This window comes from Cryptotermes secundus, unplaced genomic scaffold (genome assembly GCF_002891405.2).
Source record: "Cryptotermes secundus unplaced genomic scaffold, Csec_1.0 scaffold499, whole genome shotgun sequence".
In the NCBI taxonomy this organism is placed as follows: Eukaryota; Metazoa; Arthropoda; class Insecta; order Blattodea; family Kalotermitidae; genus Cryptotermes; species Cryptotermes secundus.
In genome coordinates, this window is record NW_019738354.1 from 1,184,118 (window position 1) to 1,208,198 (window position 24,081).

Genomic DNA, 24,081 nt, shown 5'->3' on the forward strand with positions numbered 1-24,081 from the left:
TAAAAAGACAAAAAAGTAAAGGTGTCCTTGTGCTTGATTAATTAATCATCGCTCCATAAAGACGCACGGACGGGTGAAGGTATAACATGACCAATCTTGACCCCAGCACTAGAAGGTGGTTTAGTAGTCACGACCGGTCACGACGATCACGACCCAAAGGTTACAATCGACTTCTGCCCGGCTGTATAGATTAAACTACGCTCCAAGCGGTAAATTACTGTTGAAAATATTCAGTAAGAATGTGTTGGTACTTCTGCAAGATTGTAATTGAAATGATTAAATGCTGTACGGATAAAGAAAGTATTACGTAATTAATTTATATGTGTGTAGATCAGTAATTACATTTAAAATGTAAATACTCCCTCGTTCTCATTAATCAACGTAACCTCAACCGCAGTGTTGTGTCATGTGCATTTTCATCTAAAATAGATATATTGTGTTCACAGTTTCTGCGTTTAAATCTTCATCAGTATCATTTCAGCTATAACAAGGGAGTTATTATATCATAAAATTGTAATTGTTGTTTGAAGGTAATAAATGTAATCTTTAGGATCTGGAGAACTACGTGGTAAAGTTAAGAATGGCAGTAAATTACGGTGGAATGCCAAATCATGTACAGATAGGCATTAGTGATACACCTCTCACATCTGCACTTGGGAAAGGGGATTTTAAAACGGCTGAGAAATTGATAGAAGAAAACGAGGAGCCATCTTATTTAAACGAAGGTATTATTGTGTACAATAGCAAGATTTTATAGAAATTGTGTTGACTGCTTGTGAGCAGACAATTTTATTTTTCTTGCCAGGTCCCTTTGACAGAATTCCACTAGCGTTGGTGTTATCAAGTGAAGCAGAATTCAGGCAGTTTCCACGTCACCTTCGCTTGGCTAGATTGTTGGTTGAAGGAGGAGCTAATCCTAACATTCCTATTCTACAAGCTGAATGGCAGGGAGCAAGCTCTAGCCCAATGGAATATGTCTTGGCTCTGTATGATTGTGCCAGTGATCTCTGCAGAGATGGAAGTGATAGCTTGTTAGTAATAAATAAATATGTATATATATTTTTAATGTAACTTAAGCAAGTTGAAGGATATATTCCGAAGTTCGTAGTAAGCAGGATGTAAAACAAGTCACAGTAAACTGTAATTTACAATTACTACACTTCCAACAGTCTCTCTAAAATTCGGTTGAATGATAGGATATGAGTACAGACAAATGAAGTGTTTTGATTGGTTAGGTAAGTTAGTTTTGGAGTTTGGTTTAGTGGCCAGAAGGCTAAGAGAAATGGACATCCATTGTGGCATTTAAATCAAAATGTTTACTTGATTCCATTATCATCCTTACCAATTTATCACTCATAGTCACCCTGCCACTTTATATATAACCTTCAAATTTGACCAGAAAATTTGTGAATGATCCAGAAAACAAGAAGGACCTATATTCTTAAACTTGTGTTTCATTTTTTCATATATGCAAGCATTAAATTTTAGAGAATAAGGAAGGATACACTTTAGGTGTTGGTGCTGTTTCAGTATGCATGTGTTTTTCCTTTTCCTCTGGTCTCTTTCTTGGGATGAGAATGGTACATGACTTGCTGTGCTTCACTAGTTTTAAAAACTATAAGATTTACATTGGATTCTATTAAGGGCTATAGACATTTTGCTAGTTTTCACATTTTTGTCTCCTGATTTTCCTGCATTTAGTGTGTCTACCAGACTTCTGCATTATTCATGAGATTCAGTGAACACGGGTAGGCCACCATAATGTTTGTGTGCTGACTGCTCTGTTGAGTGGTTTGAATGGTTAGTAGGTTTTGAAGTTACTCAGTCACACTAATTATTTGTGACTGTTAGTAGAAACCAGAATTTAATGAACATTGCAGTCAAGTGGTGAGCATTCCTGCTTCACATTAAGGCATCCCAGGTTCAGATCTCAGTTATTGTAATTGAGGTCATATGTTTTTTTTTTTTTTCACGGTCTCCCCGAGCAAACACACTGCGATTGTGCCTCATATTATGCCACTACTGCTTCCATCCACATCCTTTCTAAATCATTATTCAGTAATTATCCTGGCAGTCATGCTGTATAGTCTGAATTATTGATAGTGTCATTAAATAATTCATATAGATAAGTAAGTAAACCAAAACCTAAAGACTAAACCTTATGGTAGTCTAAATTGCACTGCTGATTTCCTTCACATTTGATGTAATAGTTACATCATGACAACTCACAATTTCTAGAATTGGAGAGCAGCATTTCTTCCACCACAGCAATAAAGTAAGAGAGTAAGAGACATAACGTACCCTTTATATCCCCATTACTTCAGCTTAAATATTACAGTGAGACTGAGTGCGCTTGGTATTGCGGCCACCGTTTGGCCTGTTGTACTAGCCACAGGTAATAGATGATGATGATTGTGGAGCAGTTGGTGGAATGTGAATTGGCAGTGGAAACTAAAGTACTCAGAGAAAACCTGCCCAGTGTCACTTTTTCCACCACAGATCCCACATAACCTAACCCGGGCTACTGCAGTGGGAAGCCAGCAACTAACTGCCTGAGTTATGCACACTCTAAATAGGGAACTACTGAAATAGAATAAATTTTCCCCAAGTTAAGACAGTTAGATAAAGTATTTGATATTTCATTGTAAATGTTATAACCAATGGTGAACAATACAAACACCTTCACAGTAAAGGACCCAGGTATACCAGCCCATGATTTGGGGATTTATTTACAGTTACTAGTTTAAAATGAATTATTCTGATGTCCAGTTTGTCAATGAATTTGACCTTTATTTACCTCTGAAATGTATCATTTTAATTATTGAAGTGCAATTTGTCACCGAATTGTAAAGGTATGTAAAAATAAATTGATCATTTGAGTTTCCTTGGGAACTATGTTTCATGATAGACTGAGAGTTTGTTCATATGTTTTTACAAAGAGGGTATGTGTCTCTATTAATTACTGTGTTTTGAGTGAATTTAAATCAGTGTTGATTAGAATTATAATTTTTTACATCCCCATGTTGTAGGTCGTACACCGAAAATTTTGTCGATCCTTTGTTTACAATTGGGCTACATGATGAAACAGAATTAACTCTTATTCAGTTGAAGGAACAACTTCTGGAACTTCTAGATGTCTTCATAGGTATGTGAATAGACATGTAACTGACATAGGAAGCTGAGATTCATCTTCATTGAGTGTTGAAATCTAGAAAATATGGAGCCTTCCCTCCATCCATCATATATGAGATTTTTAGTGTGTTGTGTTTAAGAACACAAGAAACTTTGCTTTTTACACACTTATTTTGCTACTGGATAAGAGCACAAGCTGATTACTCGCTTCCACCTAATTTGAGATCTAAAATTTGTGGATCTTAACTTCCATGCCATGAAATTGCTGCTCTGTGGTACTGTCATTAGGTATAGGAACAAATTTTATATTTTATGGAGATGTATAACTTGCTGTTCGCTAAATAATGGATTCTGATTTCAGCCTGTGGTGGTAACCCAAATATAGTTACTAGTAAATCCAACTCCACTTTGTACCATGTTGTGTTGGCAAATTCTGATCCTGACATGGAGCTGGTTATGAAGCTGTGTGAAGCAGGTACCTGTTATCATCACATTCTGGTTTGCCAGGCATGATAAGCATTGTTCATAGTATGTGGTGTTGGTAATCTATGTTTAACCTGTCATATAGAATGTTTCATGGCCTATTTGTTAAGATATTCTTTCTTACATACTGCTGGATTACATGCATATAATGGCTTCATGTTAGCCGCCATGTTCTGTGGACACTATGCTCAACCATTTCCAAAATCAGCTAACTCTTTCCATCTTGTATTTGTAGAATCCTGGATGCAAGTATATCAATGTAGGAACATGTTGTGTTGCATGTATAATGTAAGGTTGGCCATGACAGAACAAACTATGGCTTCAACCAGTTTGCCTCAAGCAGAACCACAGCCAGCTTGTGTTTGGAAGATTCCCAGTTTAAATTTCAGCCAGGGCACCAATTATCCCCACTAAATGCTTCTATGGTTTCCATCAGTTCCTCCAGACAAATTATGGTGTAGTACCTCAAATACACTATACTTCCTTCCATTTTGTTTTCAGTTCATTAGTCACTTATCATCCAGTCATTTGATGCTGTATAATCTGAGTTACTGACGGTGTTTTTAAATATTTCGCAGATAAGTAACAGAAGTTGCACATACTTGAGAATGATTAACAACTTTTTACAATGTTTTTTCCTCGTTTTATTCTTTTAAATTTGTAGCCATAAGAGCATGTGGGCCGTGGTGGTTACTGTGATTGCCTGTCTGAAAATAGTGTGTGGGTAGGAAGAACTCCTTCCTTGTATGTCATTGTTGTTTAGGTCCTGTGCACTTGCTTTCCTGATCATACCCAATCATGTACAGCCTCAGCTTAGTTTGGGAAGATCAGCTGATGAATTAGAAGCATTAACGTCCTGTGATAAGGCTTTCAGACTAAACAGCGACTTGACTTCGTCTGCTCAAACGTAAATGCTTATGATTACAACATTTTTGATCTACTGTTTGTGAAAATGGCAGCACGAAAGTGGCCAGTGTTACTATTTTGGATAAAGAAAAATTGTTGTGAAAATTTATGCTGATGTATCACTAGATATTATAGAGCAAAATCTGATAACACCTAGTTTACATACCAGTGGTAATGAGAAATTCAGTTTTGTTCACTGTCACTGCTTAAATGTTCAGGTTTTGAGGGATATCACTCCTAGAACATTACCATTAATATATCTTCTGATAATTCATTATACACAGTTAAATAAAAGACTAAAGCAAGGTTTAACAAAATGTAGGTTTTAGTGGACATAATATTAAATATCTATGACCTATTAATTAAATTTTATAAGAGGGCAGTGTGAAATATGTTATTATTCATCCTGTAGATCAATATTTGGTTGATGCAGGATTTTCATAAAATAGCAGTAACCACATGGATACCTTGTGGCATTATAAGTACAGACTGGCACAGTATGCTTACTGTGCCTCTTTTTCTTAGCAGCATTTATGTAATTTTACATTTGAACCTTTTCTTATTATTTATATTTATTGCAGGTGGAGACTTGAATCATGCTAATGTTCATGGAACAACACCATTGATGGATCTTATTATGTATGCAGATGGAGATCTTGCTATGGACATCTTGAACAGCATTTGGAGGACAAAACAAGATGTTAGTTTATTATTATTTTTTTTAATTTCTAGGGTGGGGCAACATTGAGTCCCTTGGTATTCAGGCCATAAATGCCACATTGTATCAGCCCCAGATGATAAATGAGAGAAATGGAGCATTTGGTGAAAGGAGAATTGGCAGGTGAAACCAAAGAAAATGTGGCCCAATGCCATTTGGTCCACCATAGGTCCCACATGAACTGACTTGTGACTGAACCAAGGCCATTGCAGTCTTAAGCTGTGGCATGACCATTCAAGACAGTATTGTCACGTGTCGGGGTATGTCACGCGACAAATAAATTCATGTGGGTCTCGGATTCAGAGAATCTTTATTGGACATTCACTCTTACACACTGTACAATTGTTAACACTTCAACTATATTCTGCGGCGTCTATCTTCCAACTGTGTTGTATGGCGACTAGGTTCCAACTGTGTTTTTGCTGTCTGTAGCTCTCGGCTTATGTAGGTGTTCTGCGGACTCAGTAGAGGACACCTCTCGCCAAGGTTCGATCTCACGTGTTCGGCAATCCGTTGCTTCAGGAACACTCTTTATACGCTGGTAATGAGTTTCATCTCATCCATTGTTACTCAACGGCCTTCTGTTGTTCATCTCTGGGGAAATGCGTTCGTAGTTTCAGCATTGTCTACGCAACGGCCCACTGTTATTGCATTACCACGGAAGTATCTACTCCAAACACGTTACAGTATTTTATAATGAGGCCCTTTCACATGCACTGATCCAATAACCAAATTTCATAGTTCAAGGTGGATCTGCTAACTATTAAATGGGATCCTGTTATGCAGTAAACCGTCATTCTAATGAATTTTGGATGTAACAGACAAGATCTGGCTGTGTACAGTTGTGAATTTTAAAAGATGTTGAGGCAGTGAGAATATTTTGTAGTTATAAAACTATTTAAAATAAAAAAGAAACTCAATATAAAAACCATTATGCAATTACATTGTGTTTGTATGTTTATTGTGCATATCGACTATGTATCCTGTTGTACAAGCATGATTACTGCTTCACTTGGTTGTAGTGGAAATCAGCGATGACTGACACCTTGTCCCCCAATTCGTCCATTATAACAAGGGTTTATTGTACTCTTAAAGTATTAGGGAAACATAATTTATATTCAGTAGTCATACCGGTATAAAAATTTGTTTTCTCTATTTCTTTCAGATGTCTTCATTAGAAGCCCAGAATTGCTCTAATGAAACGGCTTTATGGCGAGCCATGTTAGCTGGTTCACCCAGAGTAGCAACAGAGTTGTTACATCAGGGCGCAAGCCTCACTCCTCGTGCCATTATTAGTATTGCAGAATGGCATAAGGTATCTAAAATTGGAGGGCTTCCATATACTCAGGAGATTACTGTCAATGGAATCTCTGCTGTCTTAGCACCTCTGCTGCAGGACTCATCATCCTATGTGCGACATACAGCTGCTTATGTGAGCTCCAAGTTTCGCATTGATCAGGCACCATATTCATTTAATGTTGATTTACTGGATAAAGTGTTTTCAAATGCCATCTCACCTGTTGTAGACAGTACAGCTGTATATAAGTGCTTCCCAGAACCAGTACTGGATGAAGTTAAAAAGATACTCAATGAAGAAACGCAGTTTCCATTTGATTCATTTTCATCACCAGGCATTAAACCCCAGGATGCAGTGATATTTATGTTTGGAAAGTTAAGTGCAGGACTCCAACAGCTTTGTGTCCGGCAGATAATAGGCCATATATTTTTCACACAAGATCCACGTAAGTAATGATTTTGTTAGTATGAAGGATAGGTTATGTATTTCTTCACATGAATATTTTATTATTTTTGAGAATATAATAGAAAAGTAAGTACAGGTTCATGTCTTGTCATCGGAATTGATACAAAATTGTACTATGAAGATCCTTCAAATATGGCAGAAAAGTATTTGGGAACAAAACTAACAAATCACAATTACATTCATGCAGAAGTAAGGAGGAGATTAAATTCTGGGGATACATGCTACAATTCAATTAAGAATGTTTGTGTCTCATATTTAATAAACTAAACATTAAAATACCCAAAACTGTAATGTTACATGTTGTTTTACATGGGTATGAAACTTGTTCTCTTACCCAAAGAGGAGAATATGGATTGAAGATATCCGAGGATAGGGCACTGAGAAAAATATTTTGACGTAAGAGGAAGGGAGTAACAGAAGGCTGGAAACAACTGCATGCTGAGGATCTTTTATATATTGTGCTCGTCATAGATGCTATTAGGGCAATCATATTAAGGAGGGTGAATGGGTTGGGCATGCAGTATGCATGGGGGATATACAAATGTGTATATAAAATTGTAGTTGGACAGCCTGATGATAAGAGAACTAGGCATAGACAGGAGGGTAATATAATAGTGGATCTTAAAGAAGTCAAATGTAAGTATACATACATATATTTCACAAGTCCAAAATGCAATGGACGTGAAACTGGTCACAAGCATAACACAAACAAAGCGGAAAGATAATACAAAGCTAAACAAACACTGTAACTAATTATTTACTGTATGTGGACTGATTCATCTGGTTCAGGACAGTATTGAAAGACCTTCACTTTTGAACACATTAATGAGCCTTTGGGTTCTATAGATGGTGAGGCGCTAAGTGATATTTGCTTCTTAAGAAAGACTCTGCTCCATGGAGTTTGGTGAAGTAATAAATAGGGCATCTGATGTTTGTTCTAGGTAAATCATTGGAACTCGTAGCAAAACTTCAAGGCAAGATGTTAGTCGCCCGTAAAGAAAAAGAGAAACCTGAGAACTGGGATGAAAATGAAGACGAGGATGGCACTGAAGGAGTTGAGTCTTCAGATAACATAGTAGTAGAAGATATGGATAATGTTACGCAATGGGATGTATTAATTGAATTCAATAAGATGACCATCCACAAGTTAGTTAAAGAGGTACTAAATCTTCCACCATCATTATTGTCAAGGTTTGAAATAGAAGCCGCTCGTCTGCAACTCGGAGCATGTCTTTATAATTTTAAGAGTATTGACTGCATTCAGGGTTGTGATGGTCAGTCTGATGAAGGGTCCTCTAGTGATTTTGTAGATAATGTGTATCTTGATGACGACAGCTATGAGGACGATGAAAGTGATATGTTTGCAGAATTCATGAGTTCAGATGAAGATGTTAATGATGTGTTTTCTGATACTGAATTAGAAACAGACCCAGATGGCAGTTTAGAAGATGAATATTATAAGAATGAAGATGACAGTTTAAATAACGATGAAGATGAATATGATAACAATGAAGATGACAATATAGATGTTATGTACATCAATGATGATTTGAAAAACACAAGTCCTGTGGAAATGGATGTTGAAAGTACAGCTGATGAAGACTCATGGCATACAGAATACTGACAGAAACATTACACATCACCTAGTATCTCCAGTGGTGATGGATCAGAGAAAAACTCAGTTAAATCACAGGATACCAGTACTGGTTCTGGGGAAGTTGTGCCAGATAACATCCGTAGAGATAAATACGAAGCTTTTGGCAATGATACATCTGATGACATAGTATCCCCATAAGAGGATGTATCTAATTCTGCAGATGGTATGAATACAACTGATGTGTTCACATGACTAAACAGTAATCTTTATTTAACTTTCAAGGAGTGCTAATGTGATAATTTGCATGTTCCATGGGAGCAGGAAGGGTAAAGTATGTGACATGATTTTAATGGCTGTGATTTGAATAAAGCAAATTATTTATTCAGAAAGAATACTACATTATGTATATTGTATAAATATGGTGACTATATACTTAGGAAAGCATGAAGAATGTGTGGCAATTACTCTAAGCAACTGACAAATTATTTATGCAGCATTTAATTGTATTGTGTTTTAAAATTGAAGTATTGTTTTAGTTTTGTATGGTATTTTGTTAAGTTCTAGTAGTGGTACTAGTTAGAAGTTTAATCCTAAGGTGAATAAATATAAATAAGTCCTAAGAGCTTGTCAAAAGTTGTAAGAGAATTTGCTATATTTGCTTTATGAGCAACATAGTGGCACTTTGAAAATTTAAAAATCACAGTGAACACAGTTGTACTGAATTCTGTTAAAGTCAAAACTGCAGAACATGCGAGAGAACCAAGGTGCAAATAATGCTTGTGTAACTCTATCCAGGTACAGATTGAACCTTTCCATTTACAAAATGCCCGTGGATTGTAATGTAATGAATCCTTATTCCACAGATAAAAGGAGGTTCTTTGTTGCCCTGAAATCATATTTTTGAAAGAAGATTCAATGTAAAATTGCTTAAAAATTGTAATGAAAATACAGTAATGTCTCTGATCTCATGACGGATGCCTTCCTGAAGTGATGGTGAATGGTAAAAGGGTCATCAAATCTGATATATACAGGGTGTCCCAGGAGGAATATGCCAGACTTCGGGAGGGTGTTCCTTATGTTAAAGTATGGCGATATAACCCAAACCACCTATGTCCAAAGTTGAACGGTTATAGAGATAATGGCCAGAGAAGTGTGGAACTTTGACAGGTGTTACACACTTGTTCATTACCAAATATATATTAACTGGCAGGAATATGTGGTTTCTGTAATGTTAATAATGTACGTAACATCAAACTAACTTGTGAGTGACATGAAGCCATTAAATTGAACTACAAAAAAACTCGCACACCATGTCATAGTTGTTGTTAGGGTTCCAAGCACTGTGCATTCTGGTATGCGAGTGTATGCGGCTAGTGTGAAGCGTCATCACCACACTCAAGGACAAACATCGATACGACTTGTCAGCTGACAGGTACAGTGCACGGACCCACCAGAAGATCACACTTTTCTCTCGGGCCATTATCTCTGTAACCATTCAACTTTGGACATAGGTGTTTTGGGTTATATCGGCATACTTTAACATAAGGAACACCCTCCCCAAGTCTGGCACATTCCTCCTGGGACACCCTGTATATACGAGGGTCGTACTGAAAGTCATGAGCAACAATTTTTTGTAAAGTAACATGCTTTATTATTGACAAACCAAATACACCACCTCAATCTACAGATCTTTCTTTATTTTTCCACATAATCGCCACTTCTTTGTACACATTTCTTCCAGCGTTCTGGAAGTTTGAAAATTCCATTCAAGCCATCCGAAGAAACTGATGCAGTGCTTTCTGAATTGCCTCCCTTGTCTCAAAACGTTGTCCACGCAGCTGATCCTTCACAAATCCGAAAAGATGGTAGTCAGAGGTTGCCAGATCAGGGCTATAGGAGGGGTGTGGAAGAACTTCCCACCCCATCTTTGCAATTGCTTCCAATGTGAGGCAAGTGGCGTGGGGGCGAGCGTTGACATGCAGGATGTTTCATCCTGGACGGTTATCGCGCAATGCACGACGGAGCTTGTGCAGTGTCTGGACATAACGAGCAGCATTGATGGTTTGCCCAGGTCCCAGGAATTCGGCCAGAATAAACCCCTCTGCATCCCAGAAGACTGTGCCCATCACCTTCACAGCTGATGGCACTGTCTTTGCCTTCTTTTTTGATGGAGAATGCAAATGGTGCTATTCCAAACTCTGCCGTTTCGTTTCAGGCTTGAAATGGTGAAACCAGCTTTCGTCACCTGTCACAATACAGGGCAAACAATGATCGCCTTCGTGTCGATATCTCTGCAGCAGTTCTGAGGTGATGGCTTTTCACTGACCTTTGTGGTCTTCGGTCAATAACCGCGGGACCCAATGAGCACAAACTTTCCTATAGCGCAAGCTTTCATTCATCTCCTGTACTGCACTGTGCCCTATTCCAAGTTTTCGGGCTCTTGTGTCCACAGTCACACGCCTGTCATCTTGAATGATCTCATCCACTCTTTCCTTGTTGCATTCAGTTGAGGCTGTTCAAGAACGACCACTCCGAGGCTCATCTTCGATGCTGGTGTTCTCATCTTTAAAATGTTTCGCCCATCTTCAAACACTGCTCGCACCCATGCACACACTTCCATAAGCACGCTGAAGTCTGGTGAATTTCTGCAGCAGGGATTTCCTCTTTCACAAGAAATTCATTGACAGCATGCTGGCGAAACGACATATCATTGGCCATTTTGTTAGGAGTGATACTGGTCATGTAATGCAAGCTATTGACGTCACAAGACACTCAAGGTTAACACAACAGCTGGTTCCACCTGCCACCATACTCTCTTTCATCTGCTGTTCCGAGGTTGTATGCAAAAAAAGTTGCTAATGACTTTCGGTATGACCTACATATATATATGTGTGTGTGTGTGTGTGTGTATACATATATATTTAATTTTTCAGTGAATTAGACTTCATTTTCTTTCCTCACAGCTTACAGAGTTCCATGTACGTTGCTGACATTACATCTTTGTTTTGTGGACCATGCAAAAAGGAATGATGTATAATTTTGTGAGGTGTTGCCAGTTAACAGTGAACCTTGGATTGGGGTGGACCACAGTGTAGTGTACATGGGTTAAATACTAAGAATTGGTGTGGAGACTGTGCACATGGGAATGTGCGAGCTTAACTGGAATGATCAATTTGTGAGCTTGGAGGGAAGAATGTTTTTGATATGCAAATTACTGTCTTTTTGGATGAAACATCATGTAGTTTGGTAGATAGGTACCAAACACTATGGTGTCACAACCTAGGGAGAGTAATCTTCATATACATCATTTGAAGTAGAGTTGCAGGGCCACATGTATTCAAACCTTAGGAATTTTATTTCAACCACAGGTTAGTTACCTACTGGGAAACAGTTAACCAGACATCTGGTCCCTTGGCCTAGTAGTTCTGAGCAAATGAATGAATCTAAACATGATACCCATAAGGTGTAGTCTGGGAACCCACCCATATTACGTTCCTAACATGGTGTTATATTTCACTGAAACTGCTGTTACATGAAAAGTTGTACACCAAAACTTAAATTTTCTCACTTAAAAGCAAATGCTCTTTTGTGATAGGTTTGATAAAATGGGCTTCAGTAACAAGAAACTTTAAGGTTATACAAAGACTTCTGCAGAATAATCCATGGACAAAAAGCATGTTACAACCACAGATTGATTCTATAATATTGGGTGTCAATAGTCACGTTAGTGGCAAAATCAGAATTTGCTGAAAGTGCACCATAACTAACAGCTGGGCCTATATACAGTTTTGAAAATACTAGGATCACCATGCCGCTACCACCATAGCTATGACTAAAAATCTGTCACTCATGTAAGCTACCAAAGACAGAGATCAGGAAGAAATGTACACTTTGAACACATCTCCGGTATCCAGTCTGATTACTGTTGGACCATCCAATTATGCTGTCTTCCACATGATTTACTGTGCAAGATATATGTCTGCAAGGGTTGGACAAAATAAAGGAAACACTACAGATACTGTACACATTTCTTTATCACTGTGGTATTAGACCATCCTTTGTCTTCAATGGAGCTGTAATCCTTTTTGGAATGGACTTGTATAAGTATAATTGAATTTTACAGCATTCTTCTTGAAGAACATCTTCAAGTTGCTTCAGGGATGTTGTGGGTGGGAATCTGTTCCTCACTCTAGTCTTCAATATGGACAGAGTTGTTCAATGATGTTGAACCCTGGTGATCCTGCTGATTGTGCTGGCCAGGGAAGATGCTTAAATTTACCTTCATGCTCTTCAAAATATGACTGAACTGCATCATTATTTAGAAATAACATCTGGCTCATGTAATGCACTTGATTACCCTACCTGTCCACATACTTCCTTGCAGTAATTTGGCCATAAAGGGTAACAATGGGATAAACAGAATACTGTGATATTACATATAATATATTTTTTTACAGCTGTTAATGGTTGATGTATCAAATAGTAAGTTTCATTAAGACACATCTATGGAAACACCTGTCCATTGACATAACCACAGATGAACATCACGACTCACAGTCACACCAAATGCACATCATCTACACATTTTATTATACGAGGAAACTCATATCACACACATTGTTCCAGTACAGTCATCCAACGCCAATAGCAGCTACCAAAAGTTCAATAGATAATATGCTGGCATACAAAACTACACTGCGATATGAAATATGGACTGCTTGTGATAGATCAGATAGGTCATTTAAAAGCTACAAATGGCATTTTAATCAATAACAATAATAATGTTGTTTTTTATTTTAACTTAATTTAAAATTGAACTTAATCGTAACATAATATGTTAAGCTTGCATATGATACAGCTAGCATAATGCTATAAATAACATGATACCTTCCACTTAAAATTGTAAACACTGGTCGATGTAGGGGAATAAAAGTAGTAGTGTTAATGTGAAGTGACTTAACGATGTGAATGTTCGAAACATGTTGTAAAAGAGAAAACTTTATAAATGTATTCGATTTTTACAGCAATTGTTTCAACGGAACATGTAATAAATACATTATCACCAATTACAATATAATTCATTGAAATTCCCCCTCACTCTACCACGTCCAATCACAGCAGACCTTCCACAGCTTCGAAATGAGGCAGAAGCAGGCATGCCAATCCGTTTCTTCCGCTATCTAGGGAACGCAAAGGAACCACGGATCACTTTTGTACCACGTGTGAAGCAGAGGATTTGAATACACTGCAGTTCTCAAGCAACGTTAGTAGACGGTTTATATATTTCTAACAGCACTCACTCCGGATATGCTATTTGGCCAATCAGGTAATGAGTTCTGATTTGAATTTAGTACAATGTTTGAAACTGTTGGTTCTTAGCTGTAGTTTGAGTAGAAGATTCGGAAACTTATTTGAATTTAGTACAATGTTTGAAACTGTTGGTTCTTGCTGTAGTTTGAGTAGAAGATTCGGAAACTTTTAATTGTGTATACGAGTACAGATTATAATTTTAGAGCAGCAATGTGTGACTATTTTAAGACTTGGCAAAACGTTTTGGTACAATGGGTATGTATAAAATCAGAACATTATACTATCATCTGGGAAGTTGGGCGGTATGGTCAGGTGGAAGTTCACTGATGTTTGTGAAAAACGTACTACCTCCAACTTCAGGATCGAAAAGAAAACAAAGTAGCAAGAATCAAGCGTCTGCTTGCCACTTGGTTCCTGCTGGTCGCTTCCTTGGCAGGCTGACATTGCACTGAATTCTAAACAGCATTACATTCCACATGTATTAAGACATGTGACAACTACTTCTTAATTTTTTCGCTAGTACCTTGTTAAGTAATTAAATTGGTAGCGGTTGGAATACAGTTTCAATACACCTGTTAAAAGAATGAAAAGTTTTATATGTGAAAACAAATCACGTATACAAGGGTTAATTTATTAATTTGGAGAATAGAACAAAACATTGCTCAGCTGTTAAATCTTTTGAGGCTTATAACACCATATTGTTTAACTGAAGTGTCTGGGCATCTTAAAAATAGTGAAGCTATAAGAGAAAACATTTGATGTTTGGTATTGCCTGGATCTGAATACTGAAATTTGGCATTTTAAATTTAGGATATTAGATAGAATATAATGAGGAATTTCTCAAATTTCAGATTCTTTATGGCGGTGGTAGTTCCTAAGAAATTCCTGGAAAAAGTAAACTTCATGCAAAATGCTGGTGAAGAATGTAGAATTTAGGCATTTGAAATGATGGATGCTATATTTTAATATTAATAAGTGTCAAAATTTACACATAATTAAGTAATACCAGAAATAAATGTATTTAGAAGGAAACATGCAGCAAACTACATGGTATCACATCCTAGAAGACTGTAATCATGAAGTAATGTAACTTGACTTAAGAAAAGTTGCTTAAGAATCGGATGGCAGACCCATTTCAATATATTTATAAAGGATTTTTAATGAAGAAGGAAGAACTAGATATTACAAAAATCCTACTTACATTCTTAGTCTCCTAACCTGTGATTGATTCAGTTTACTCTTATGGTCACTACATCTAACATACAGCCTTATAATCGGTCTTGCGCTTTAAAATTTCCAGAGGATAAATTTTGCCTGTTCAAGGAACAATTTTGTGCTGGCACCAGAAACATTATTTTCGAATAATAGAATTTAATAATACTATTTTTTGCAGAGTTTTAGAATTTAGTGTTAGTCACAAGAATTGTGCACACACACAAAATCTATTTTTAATATTTAAACTAAAGGTAAAGCTGTCCCTGCAATAGGCTGCAGAGGCCGATAGGGTTGTGAGATGTCGAGCCGCCCACATTTTCTAGACAGTCGGCTCACAGAAGGCAGTGATGTTGTCAGGCTTATGCACCAGCTGCTCTTTAACCCCCAGGAAGATTCCTGGTACTCATTTCTGTTAGAAGCCGAGTTGACCCACTGGAAAGATTAGGTAAATTAAAAAATCCAATGACCTCATCAGGACTCAAACCACGACCTTCTGGCTTGTAGCATAGTGCCTGAACCAACTATGGTACTGCGTGCCCCCTTTTAATATTTAAATACATGTTTAATTCAGGTAATAAAATGTTCTCTGAATGCATAAGGTGCACAACAGGTTTTATTTGCTCAGTAAAATCAAGTATCCCCTACATCAACTGCCTCATTTAAGAGAGGCTTGATTGCAATTAATATTCTACATAGCAAATGTAGAATGTAATTGCTGATATCATGAGTGATGCAATTATAAATAGGAATGGTCCAAATATGGAAACTTTTGATCTAATACCATTGGAATGCTGGTAACTTTGTGTAAAAGATGCAGCCATATGCATTGTCACCAACAGAATATCAAATTTAGGCAGGCATCATGAATATTACACAGATGAGGATAATCTTTACTGCATCTGTAGGAGTACCCAAGTTTGGTAACTGTTTTAAGCCTGGTCCATAACATTTTGACTGACTCCTAAATTTTAATGATCTTACCCTCACCTGTGAGCGGGGATAGGGTAGTCAGTGTAGTGACTAGCTATGGGCCGGATGACCAAGAGGTTCGAGTCCTGGTAGGGTCAAGAATTTTCTCTTCTCCACATTGCCCAGGCCGGCTATGGAGTTCATCCAGCCTCCTATCCAATGGGTACTGGAAGCTGTCTCCCCAGGGGTAAAGCATCCAGGGCGTGAATCTGACCACTCACCTCTAACTAGTGCCGAGGTCAAGAGAATGTGGATCTATACACCCACTCCCCCATATGCCTTCCAGGTGTAGTGCTTAACTAGTTAAGTACAGGGACAACTTTATTTTTTACCCTCTTACTTACTTACTTATGGAGCTGAGCCCTTCTGGAGGAGCCGCCATTTTTGCAGCTACTCAAGAATTTCCCAGCATTTTATGGAACCCGAAGGTTTATTACCGTGTTCACAAGAGCCCTCCACTGGTCACTATATCTTTTTACCCTCACTTGTCATAAACAAGAACTAGTCCATGCAGACAGTGATGAGGCAGAGAATCCTCTTTTGTGTCAGATGATTATATGTTACTTATTGTACTTTCAGGAGGCCTTGGTTTATTTTACTTGGGATAGCTAACCAGATGAATATTTTTGTTTTTTCCCCCAAAGTTCTTCGGGGAGAATGACGGAACAGATGATGAAATAGACTTCCTCTTAAATTCCTTTTAACTATACCATTTCCTCATGTTCCAGAGACTTCCATTATATCTTTGTCTCTTATTCAGCCATTGTTTATATTACATTTTACAGGTCAATTGTCTAGCACTCGAAGAGAAACCAATTCAGCAAGTTACGGAATTAGGTGATTGCAGATTTTTCCACAGTCTTTTGAGTTTCATGTAAGTAGGCTACAATGTTTGCTTGATTGTAAGGCATTTATTTTCCCCCTCCTCCCGTTCAAATAGATTCTGAATAGTTGACTTCCCATTATAGTCACTTCTGTTCAAACTTGAATATGTGTGATGTAATTTGAATGAAAAAAGTATGTGTTATATTGAGGCAAATACTGTTAACCTTCTAGTTATACAGCTGCTTGTTTATTTCTTTGTTGTTGCACCCAAATGTTTATTACTGTCACTGTTCAAGTTCACAATTGGGTCAAACCCAGGCACTGTTCACTGCAGTTTATATCTTGAGAATCTATTTTTCCAAGATTCATTTTAATATTCATATATGTTTATCACAATCATCCTTTTTACATGTTTTTCTAGACAGAATTTTATATACATTTATTCTGAGGCATTTTTTAACTTGTGCTGAGGTTGTTTACATTTGGTGTGATGCCAATTCCACATACACACCATTCACCCACCCAGTTAACCACCTTTTAGCAAATACTTTAAGCTGTATATTTAACTTATATCTGTAGATAAAATATTTAAAAACTGAGAAGGCAACGCATAGATTTTTAAGTGACAGTACATGTTCTCATTTATATATAGTCATTTATGCATGTGTACGTATTGTCATGTACGCGTGGTGACAGAATGATGGGTTCTAGTTTGGATGATTGGATTTATTACCATCTTGGTTACAACCTCTGTTAATTACACTTAAATACAGGCAGTACAGCACTATTGCTGATTTACACACTTTACAATTCACCTCTGTCCTAATCTGTACTCAATCTTTACAATTCACACTCCATTCTCGTCCTTATAATCTCAACTGCTGAACCCTCCTGGACTCTCCACTCCTAGCTCTATTTCACTCTTCCAGCTTATGACTGCAAACAATCTTTGTTGTCCCCTATAAACCTTCTGTGCACACCTACAGAAAACAAATCATGTGGTTCCTAGCCAGTGACTTCATTGGTACACTGGCTGTTGCCTAGCAATGAGCAATAAACATTCTTTCACAAAGATACACCTATTGTTGCATGTTTTAGTGTGTTTACTGAGTTGTTGCCTAGCAGTGATCGTGTATTGTTGTCAAGCACTTAAGTGTTGGGTGTTTATTGCGTCATTGCCTAGCTATACAAGGGGCGGCAATAAAGAAACCGGATTCATGCTCTAACCCTTTATTGAAATCGAAATGTTATCCCCTTCAATGTAGTCCCCTCCCCAATCCCTACACCGCTCCATGTGAATTTTCCACTGTTGGAAGCAGTGCTGCAGGTCATCTTGTGTTATGCTCTTCAAGAGTTGCGTCGCTTTTGCTTTCACTGCATCCACGGACTCGAACCTGGTCCCTTTGAGCACAGACTTGATTTGCGGGAAGAGATGAAAGTCGCACGATGCTAGGTCCGGAGAATACGGTGGATGTTCCATCACTGGAATGTTGTTTTTTGCCAAATACCTCTTCACAGATAGCGCGTTGTCGTGATGAAGAACCCATGAGGCATTCTTCCACATGTCTGGTCTCCTTCGTCGCACACGTTCACGGAGGTACGTCAAAACATTTTTATAATAAACCTGATTGACAGTCTGACCTTCAGGCACCCAATCAATGTAGATTACCCCCCGGATATCGAAAAAAACAATCATCATTGCTTTGAATTTGGACTTGCTCATGCGCGCTTTCTTCTTCCTAGGGGATTTGGGGCTCTTCCAATGCATGGATTGTCGCTTAGTCTCTGGATCATATTGAAGAATCCAAGTTTCGTCACACGTAATTACGTTTTGGAAGAAATCAGGATCATTTTCAATGTTTTCAAGAGTGTCAACACAGCAATTCACTCGATGTTCCTTTTGCTGGGGGGTAAGGATTTTTGGCACCACTTTAGCACACACCTTTTTCATGCCCAGATCGTCGTGCAAAATCTGTCTAACACTTTCCTTATTGATGTTGGTAAGTTCAGAAATTGCTCGAATGCTCAGTCGACGATCTCTTCGAACAATTCTAGCGACCTTCTCCACATTCTTTGGAGTTTTCGCAGTGGAAGGACGGCCCGATTTTGGATCGTTCCTGACGTTTTTCCTACCCTCCATAAACTTCTTAAACCACTCGAAAACTTATGTGCGAGATAGACACTGATCACCCTATACTTCTATCAACAAATTGTAAGTTTCAGTGGCAGATTTTCCAAGTTTTGTGAGGAATTTGATGTTAACACGTTGTTCTACATTAGCACTCAGCATTATTCCGACGGAGCTCAGACACACGATCCGCTTCTAACAATGGTCGTGGCCAGACTAACCGATGCGCGTGAATGAAACTTTGTGTGACGGTAGAGGGAAGTCCACGGGTCAATGCCCTACCCTCCTCTTCGTCATCGACGTGGCCAGAAATGAGTCATAAAAGTAATCCGGCTTCTTTATTGCTGCACCTTGTACGTGTTACAGTATGTATATAAATTTAATAAAGGCTGACGACTACTATTATCTGGGATATAACACTATAGTCCATTGAAAGTCAACATGGCGTTATATCCCAGAATATGGTACTCTTCACAACCACAACTGTGAGAACTTGAAATCCTGAATAAAGGCTCTTCAACTTAAAGGATTGTGTGCAGCTCATTTTTAGTATATAGGTGGCTCATTTTGGATTTCAGTTTTTTTTTATCCTGAATCTTTGTGCAGGTTAGGACACTGGTCTAGCGTCTTCCTTAAGCATTTCACATTGTACAAATTTTTTATTGTGTCCAATTCACCAATAATAAGTTGCAGGACAAAATTCTGTAGCTCCACAATACAATAACGAACACATATCTTTTATGCTCGCATGATGTTTTGACACAGCGCATATTCAAGGTTGGTTTGGGGTGAAGGTATTTTATGACACTCCAAGTATCTAGACTGTGTAACGTCATGTGGTTGGAGTAGATGGAATGCTTGTATCCAGATGCTCATTTATATTTTCCCAGTAAACTGAAATTGAAGAAGGAAAGGTGGAATATATTAGTGTACTTATGTTAGTCAGTGACAAGTCAGGAAATAGATAACATCATATGGCTGTATACTAAAGGACTCAGATATATTGTATTATAAAGCTGTTCTAAAACAAGGTTCCTGAGACTTATTTGTCTTGGTATTAATTACACAGGTTGTTCCGTAAGTCTGGAACCACTGGCAATATTATTTTTCTTTTGACACAGCTGTTACAGAATATACTCAATATGTCTACCATTTCCACTAACACAAACACACAGATGTTTTTGCCAGTTCAAGAGAATATGTGAATAGGAATGGTGGATATGTGTTAATGACTATTGTATGATTATTTATTTACATTTGTAGTATTGTGTTCTCCCTCACATGTTTTCTTACTATAGAGAGATTTCAGCCACTGTTTCTGTTATACCTTGTGATTCAGCATAGTGTGGGATGTCGATGCTGGAAGAGACAACCACATAGCACTATAACAACAAATGTTTATTGCTCTTAGAGCAGGTATTACAGATGAGCAGGGAGTGTGTCAGAATAATACTGGTGGAGACTCCCTTTGTGGCAGGCTAGCCTGGGCTAGTGATGGCGGAGCTTTTGGAGACCCTGAAAAGGGCCTTTTATCTGAAGCTTTCATTGCAGTGAGCTAGCCAGCATGCCATGCTTCCTTGTAGCAGCCCATTGTTCTTCTTTGCTGCAGCCTGGTGATTGTGAGCTGGCAGGATAGTGATGAGACTGGTGGGGTTATGGTGCATGCACTGATGGTCACTGGTAGAGTCAGCTGTGGTGTTGGTACTAGTAGAGTCACTGCCGTGGTGGTCTCTAGATGCAAATGTATCCGTGACTGATGATACCATGTTGGAGGCCAGCATCTTTATACTTTTGTTGCTAGGTGGCGCACTAACAAATGGACATTGGAACTGCTGTAGAGATCAGTGAATGGGTAGCACTTGTATGGCAGTACAGACAGCCAGGTTGCAAGCTGTACTGTATAAATATCACCTGCTCTTGCTGCGCTGTGGGAGCCGAGTTGTCTGTTTGACTGTGGGAGGTTCCGACAGTGGTGACATTAGCTCATGCTTCTGACTCCACCATGTCTGTACTGACATTGCAAGGCAGGATACATAAGTTGCACTGTAATGTGTTTACATTATGGAGGTGAATATATTTCCAATTATATGTTCTGAATTTTTATCCATGAAGTTTAAAATGGTTAAAGATTCAGGCCTCTGTTATATGTCAAAGTTATGACAATTACATAGTAACTTACAAAGAATCTGTATTTTGTTCAGCATTCCAATTAAATGTTGATGTAATTTGGTATTCATTCTGTCTTTATAGATCTCACAGGGCTAAGCATGGCATCAACACAGATCAGGCAGAGGAGGCTATTACAAGCTTTTTAAAATGTAAGTAGCTGGCAGAATGTGGCTATGCATTATGCTCTTTGCCAAGTATAATTAGAATGATCAAGCCAAGGAGGTTGTGATGGGCAGGGCATGTAGCATGAATGGGGGTGGAGAGGAATGCATGTAGGATGTTGGTGGGAAAGCCAGAAGGAAAGAGATCACTAGGAAGGCCAAGATGTAGGTGTGTGGATGATATTAAAATGGATCTCAGAGAGATAGGATGAGATTGTATGGACTGGATTGATCTGGCTCAGGATAGGGACCAGTGGAAGGCTCCTGTGAACATGGGAATGAACTTTCGGGTTCCATAAAATGCTGGGAAGTCCTTGAGTATCTGCACAGTTGATGGCTTCTCAAGAAGGGCTCTGCACCATGAGTGAGTGAGTGAGTGAGTGAGAGTGAATGAATGTTGTCACTGCAGCTAACATGTGGCATGGGAAGCACCAAAGGGAAGGAACAGTATGAATGTAAACCTGATATATTTTAAAATCTGCACATGTTAAAGCACAGTTTATTTTGATCATCAATCCCCTTGCTTTATTTATTTTTTTAATCTTAAATGCCAGTCTTTCCTTTCTGACATTTAATTGGCTCTGGGATGGGTACAAATCTTCCACTCCCTATTATGTTTCTGTGGCTGGAAATGCTGGCAGTATATGTTTGAGATGACTGATATTTTTAACAGATAAAGGTAAAATAGGTAAAGTTGTCAATGCCATGAAAATATATGAAGAAATGGAGGTATAGCTCCACACATTCTTGACCCAAATGCCAGATGGACATGAGTATTCAGGCCCCATTAACCACTGAACAGAAGATTGAGTGTGCCCAGAGCCCAGTATCTGGTGCTGAGGTTAATATATGGAGCTTTACTTCCATTTTCCATACCAAGACAAATAAAGGCACTGCATCTGGGGTGTATTGTGATGGAATGAGGCTTAAGCATACCTTCAGCCTAGGTCAGTACACAACGGTATTCCAGGCAGAGGTGTATGCCATTAAGGTATGCACAGTTGAGAATTTAGATAGGAACATCTATATTCTATCAGACAGTCAAGCTGCAATTAAAGCACTTGGTACAGACCAGATCGCTTCAAAATTGGTTTGGGATGGCCACCAATCCCTCACACAACTGGCCAGACATAACAGAGTTCAGCTGATGTGGGTGCCAGGTCATGAGGGTATTGCTGGGAATAAAATGGCAGATCAGCTGGCAAGAACAGGATATGAACAGCCGTTCACAGGACCTGAACCAGTTTGTGGCATCTCAGTTGAAGTTGCCAAGAAAGCGATCAGGGACTGGACTAACAGAAATCACAAAAAACACTTGGAATCCATAACTGGACTCAAAGAGGCAAAAGGATTTATATCAGGACCCTCTGCCAAAAGAATGAGGGACCTGTTAAAATTAAACAGAGATCAACTCAGGTGGGTGGTAGGATTACTTACTGGACACTGCCACCTAAAAGGACACCACTCCAAACTGGGACTGACAGAGGACCCAGCTTGTAAGAGGTGCCCACAAGAAGATGAATCAGCCACACACATCTTATGTGATTGTGAGGCTATAGCTTATTTAAGATATCGCCACCTGGGTCAATTCTTCATGGAACCAAGTGACTTTTATGATGCCCCCCCAACCGAAGTCCTACATTTCATTTGAAGTGTAAGATTAATAAAGGGTTAATCCAAAGGGGAAGCACAATAGACCATTGAAGGTCGCAGTGCTAGGGCCAGTTTTATGGCTCACCCCTTATACTCATACTCCATTTTCCATATCCACCCTTTCCAGCTTCATCATTGCTACTATAAAATGACAACTTAAAATGTATCTTTTCTTTCACAGGTGAATACCCAAATTATTGCTTAGAAACAGAGTCTCGTGAAGTTGAAGAAATTGAAATTACATACATTACATCTTTATTACTGTTGCACTGTGTTCTAAAGAGTGAGAATAAAAGGATAATGGATCATATGTATAGTCTGGACCATGAGACACAAGTATATATTAAAAACTTCTTTGAAATCATGTTGCAGTATGATGGAAATGTAACAAGAAGTGCTCTGAAGCATGCTATCAATGAATATGGTGAGTCATTTTGCTATGAGCGGTCCTGAACAACTATCCATACATCTGGAGTAATGAGGTAGTATTAGAGATATCCCCATTTCATTTTTCTTTGGGAACTGTGGATTTGAAATTTGGTGTCCCCCTCCATGATTGGCTGCTAAAAGTTCTGGGCAGCTGAGCCTTCCAGATTTCAAATATCCATGTTTTTTCACAGTAAGTTCTGAGGAGAAAAAATTGTGAAACCTTAGAGCAGATGACAGCTGATAATTTTCAGCAGCTGAGGCCATTGTATTTTTCAGTTGGCATTTTGAGCTGAGGCATCTAATTTCTGAGGAATTCATCCTGCTGCTTGTAGAGTTAATAATGTTGTATCACTAGCAAATTTTGTGATGTCAGATGAGGTGAAGTTACTATGTTCAGTAAATTATAAATGATGGGGCATAAATTAGCCAAAGTAAAGTCCATTGTAACCAGAATAGAATTTTTGCGTGTATGTCAGTATATCTTCGTAATGCTGTCTCCTTATTTGGTTACTTATTTTCATTTAATTTGCTTTTAGTCACTGATAACACAGGCCTACAAAAAAAAAATTTTTTTTTGGTGTCTAGGATTTTAGAACTAATTTTTGTTATATTTAAGGCGCTGAA

General features: G+C 38.3%; 2 protein-coding genes across 9 annotated transcripts in view; both read left to right on the forward strand.

The window, feature by feature from the left end:
- The first annotated feature begins 266 nt into the window (after positions 1-266).
- LOC111870812 lies at positions 267-9,569 on the forward strand. 2 transcript variants are annotated; one of them, XM_023863372.2, is made up of 8 exons: positions 267-285; positions 551-725; positions 806-1,031; positions 3,030-3,145; positions 3,494-3,607; positions 5,103-5,221; positions 6,405-6,981; positions 7,943-9,569. In XM_023863372.2, the coding sequence occupies exons 2-8, from the start codon at positions 581-583 to the stop codon at positions 8,623-8,625; spliced, it is 1,980 nt and encodes a 659-aa protein (XP_023719140.1). In that variant the 5' UTR covers positions 267-285; positions 551-580; the 3' UTR covers positions 8,626-9,569. The 2 variants fall into 2 exon arrangements, with proteins under 2 accessions (XP_023719140.1, XP_023719139.1); XM_023863371.2 differs by lacking the exon at positions 267-285 and having other exon boundaries at positions 292-725.
- A 4,392-nt stretch (positions 9,570-13,961) lies between these two features.
- Positions 13,962-24,081, forward strand: part of LOC111870793 (putative leucine-rich repeat-containing protein DDB_G0290503) — a 47,653-nt gene continuing 37,533 nt past the window's right edge. For all 7 annotated transcript variants that reach the window (XR_002843921.2, XR_004513704.1, XM_023863333.2 and 4 more), the window contains exons 1-4: positions 13,962-14,163; positions 16,878-16,966; positions 21,296-21,363; positions 23,210-23,452. Coding sequence is in view for 5 of the 7 variants with exons in the window: in XM_023863333.2 (XP_023719101.1) it covers positions 14,119-14,163; positions 16,878-16,966; positions 21,296-21,363; positions 23,210-23,452 (445 nt within the window). In the remaining 2 variants the exon portion in view is untranslated. The remainder of the gene's footprint in view (positions 14,164-16,877; positions 16,967-21,295; positions 21,364-23,209; positions 23,453-24,081) is intronic.

Bases quoted from the DNA above. Each gene is read 5' to 3' on its own strand.
- LOC111870812 (XM_023863372.2), top strand. From the start codon at position 581: ATGGCAGTAAATTACGGTGGAATGCCAAATCATGTACAGATAGGCATT. The intron at 1,032-3,029 runs GTTAGTAATAAA...CCCATGTTGTAG, and splicing joins AGAGATGGAAGTGATAGCTT to GTCGTACACCGAAAATTTTG. The intron at 5,222-6,404 runs GTTAGTTTATTA...TATTTCTTTCAG, and splicing joins TTTGGAGGACAAAACAAGAT to ATGTCTTCATTAGAAGCCCA.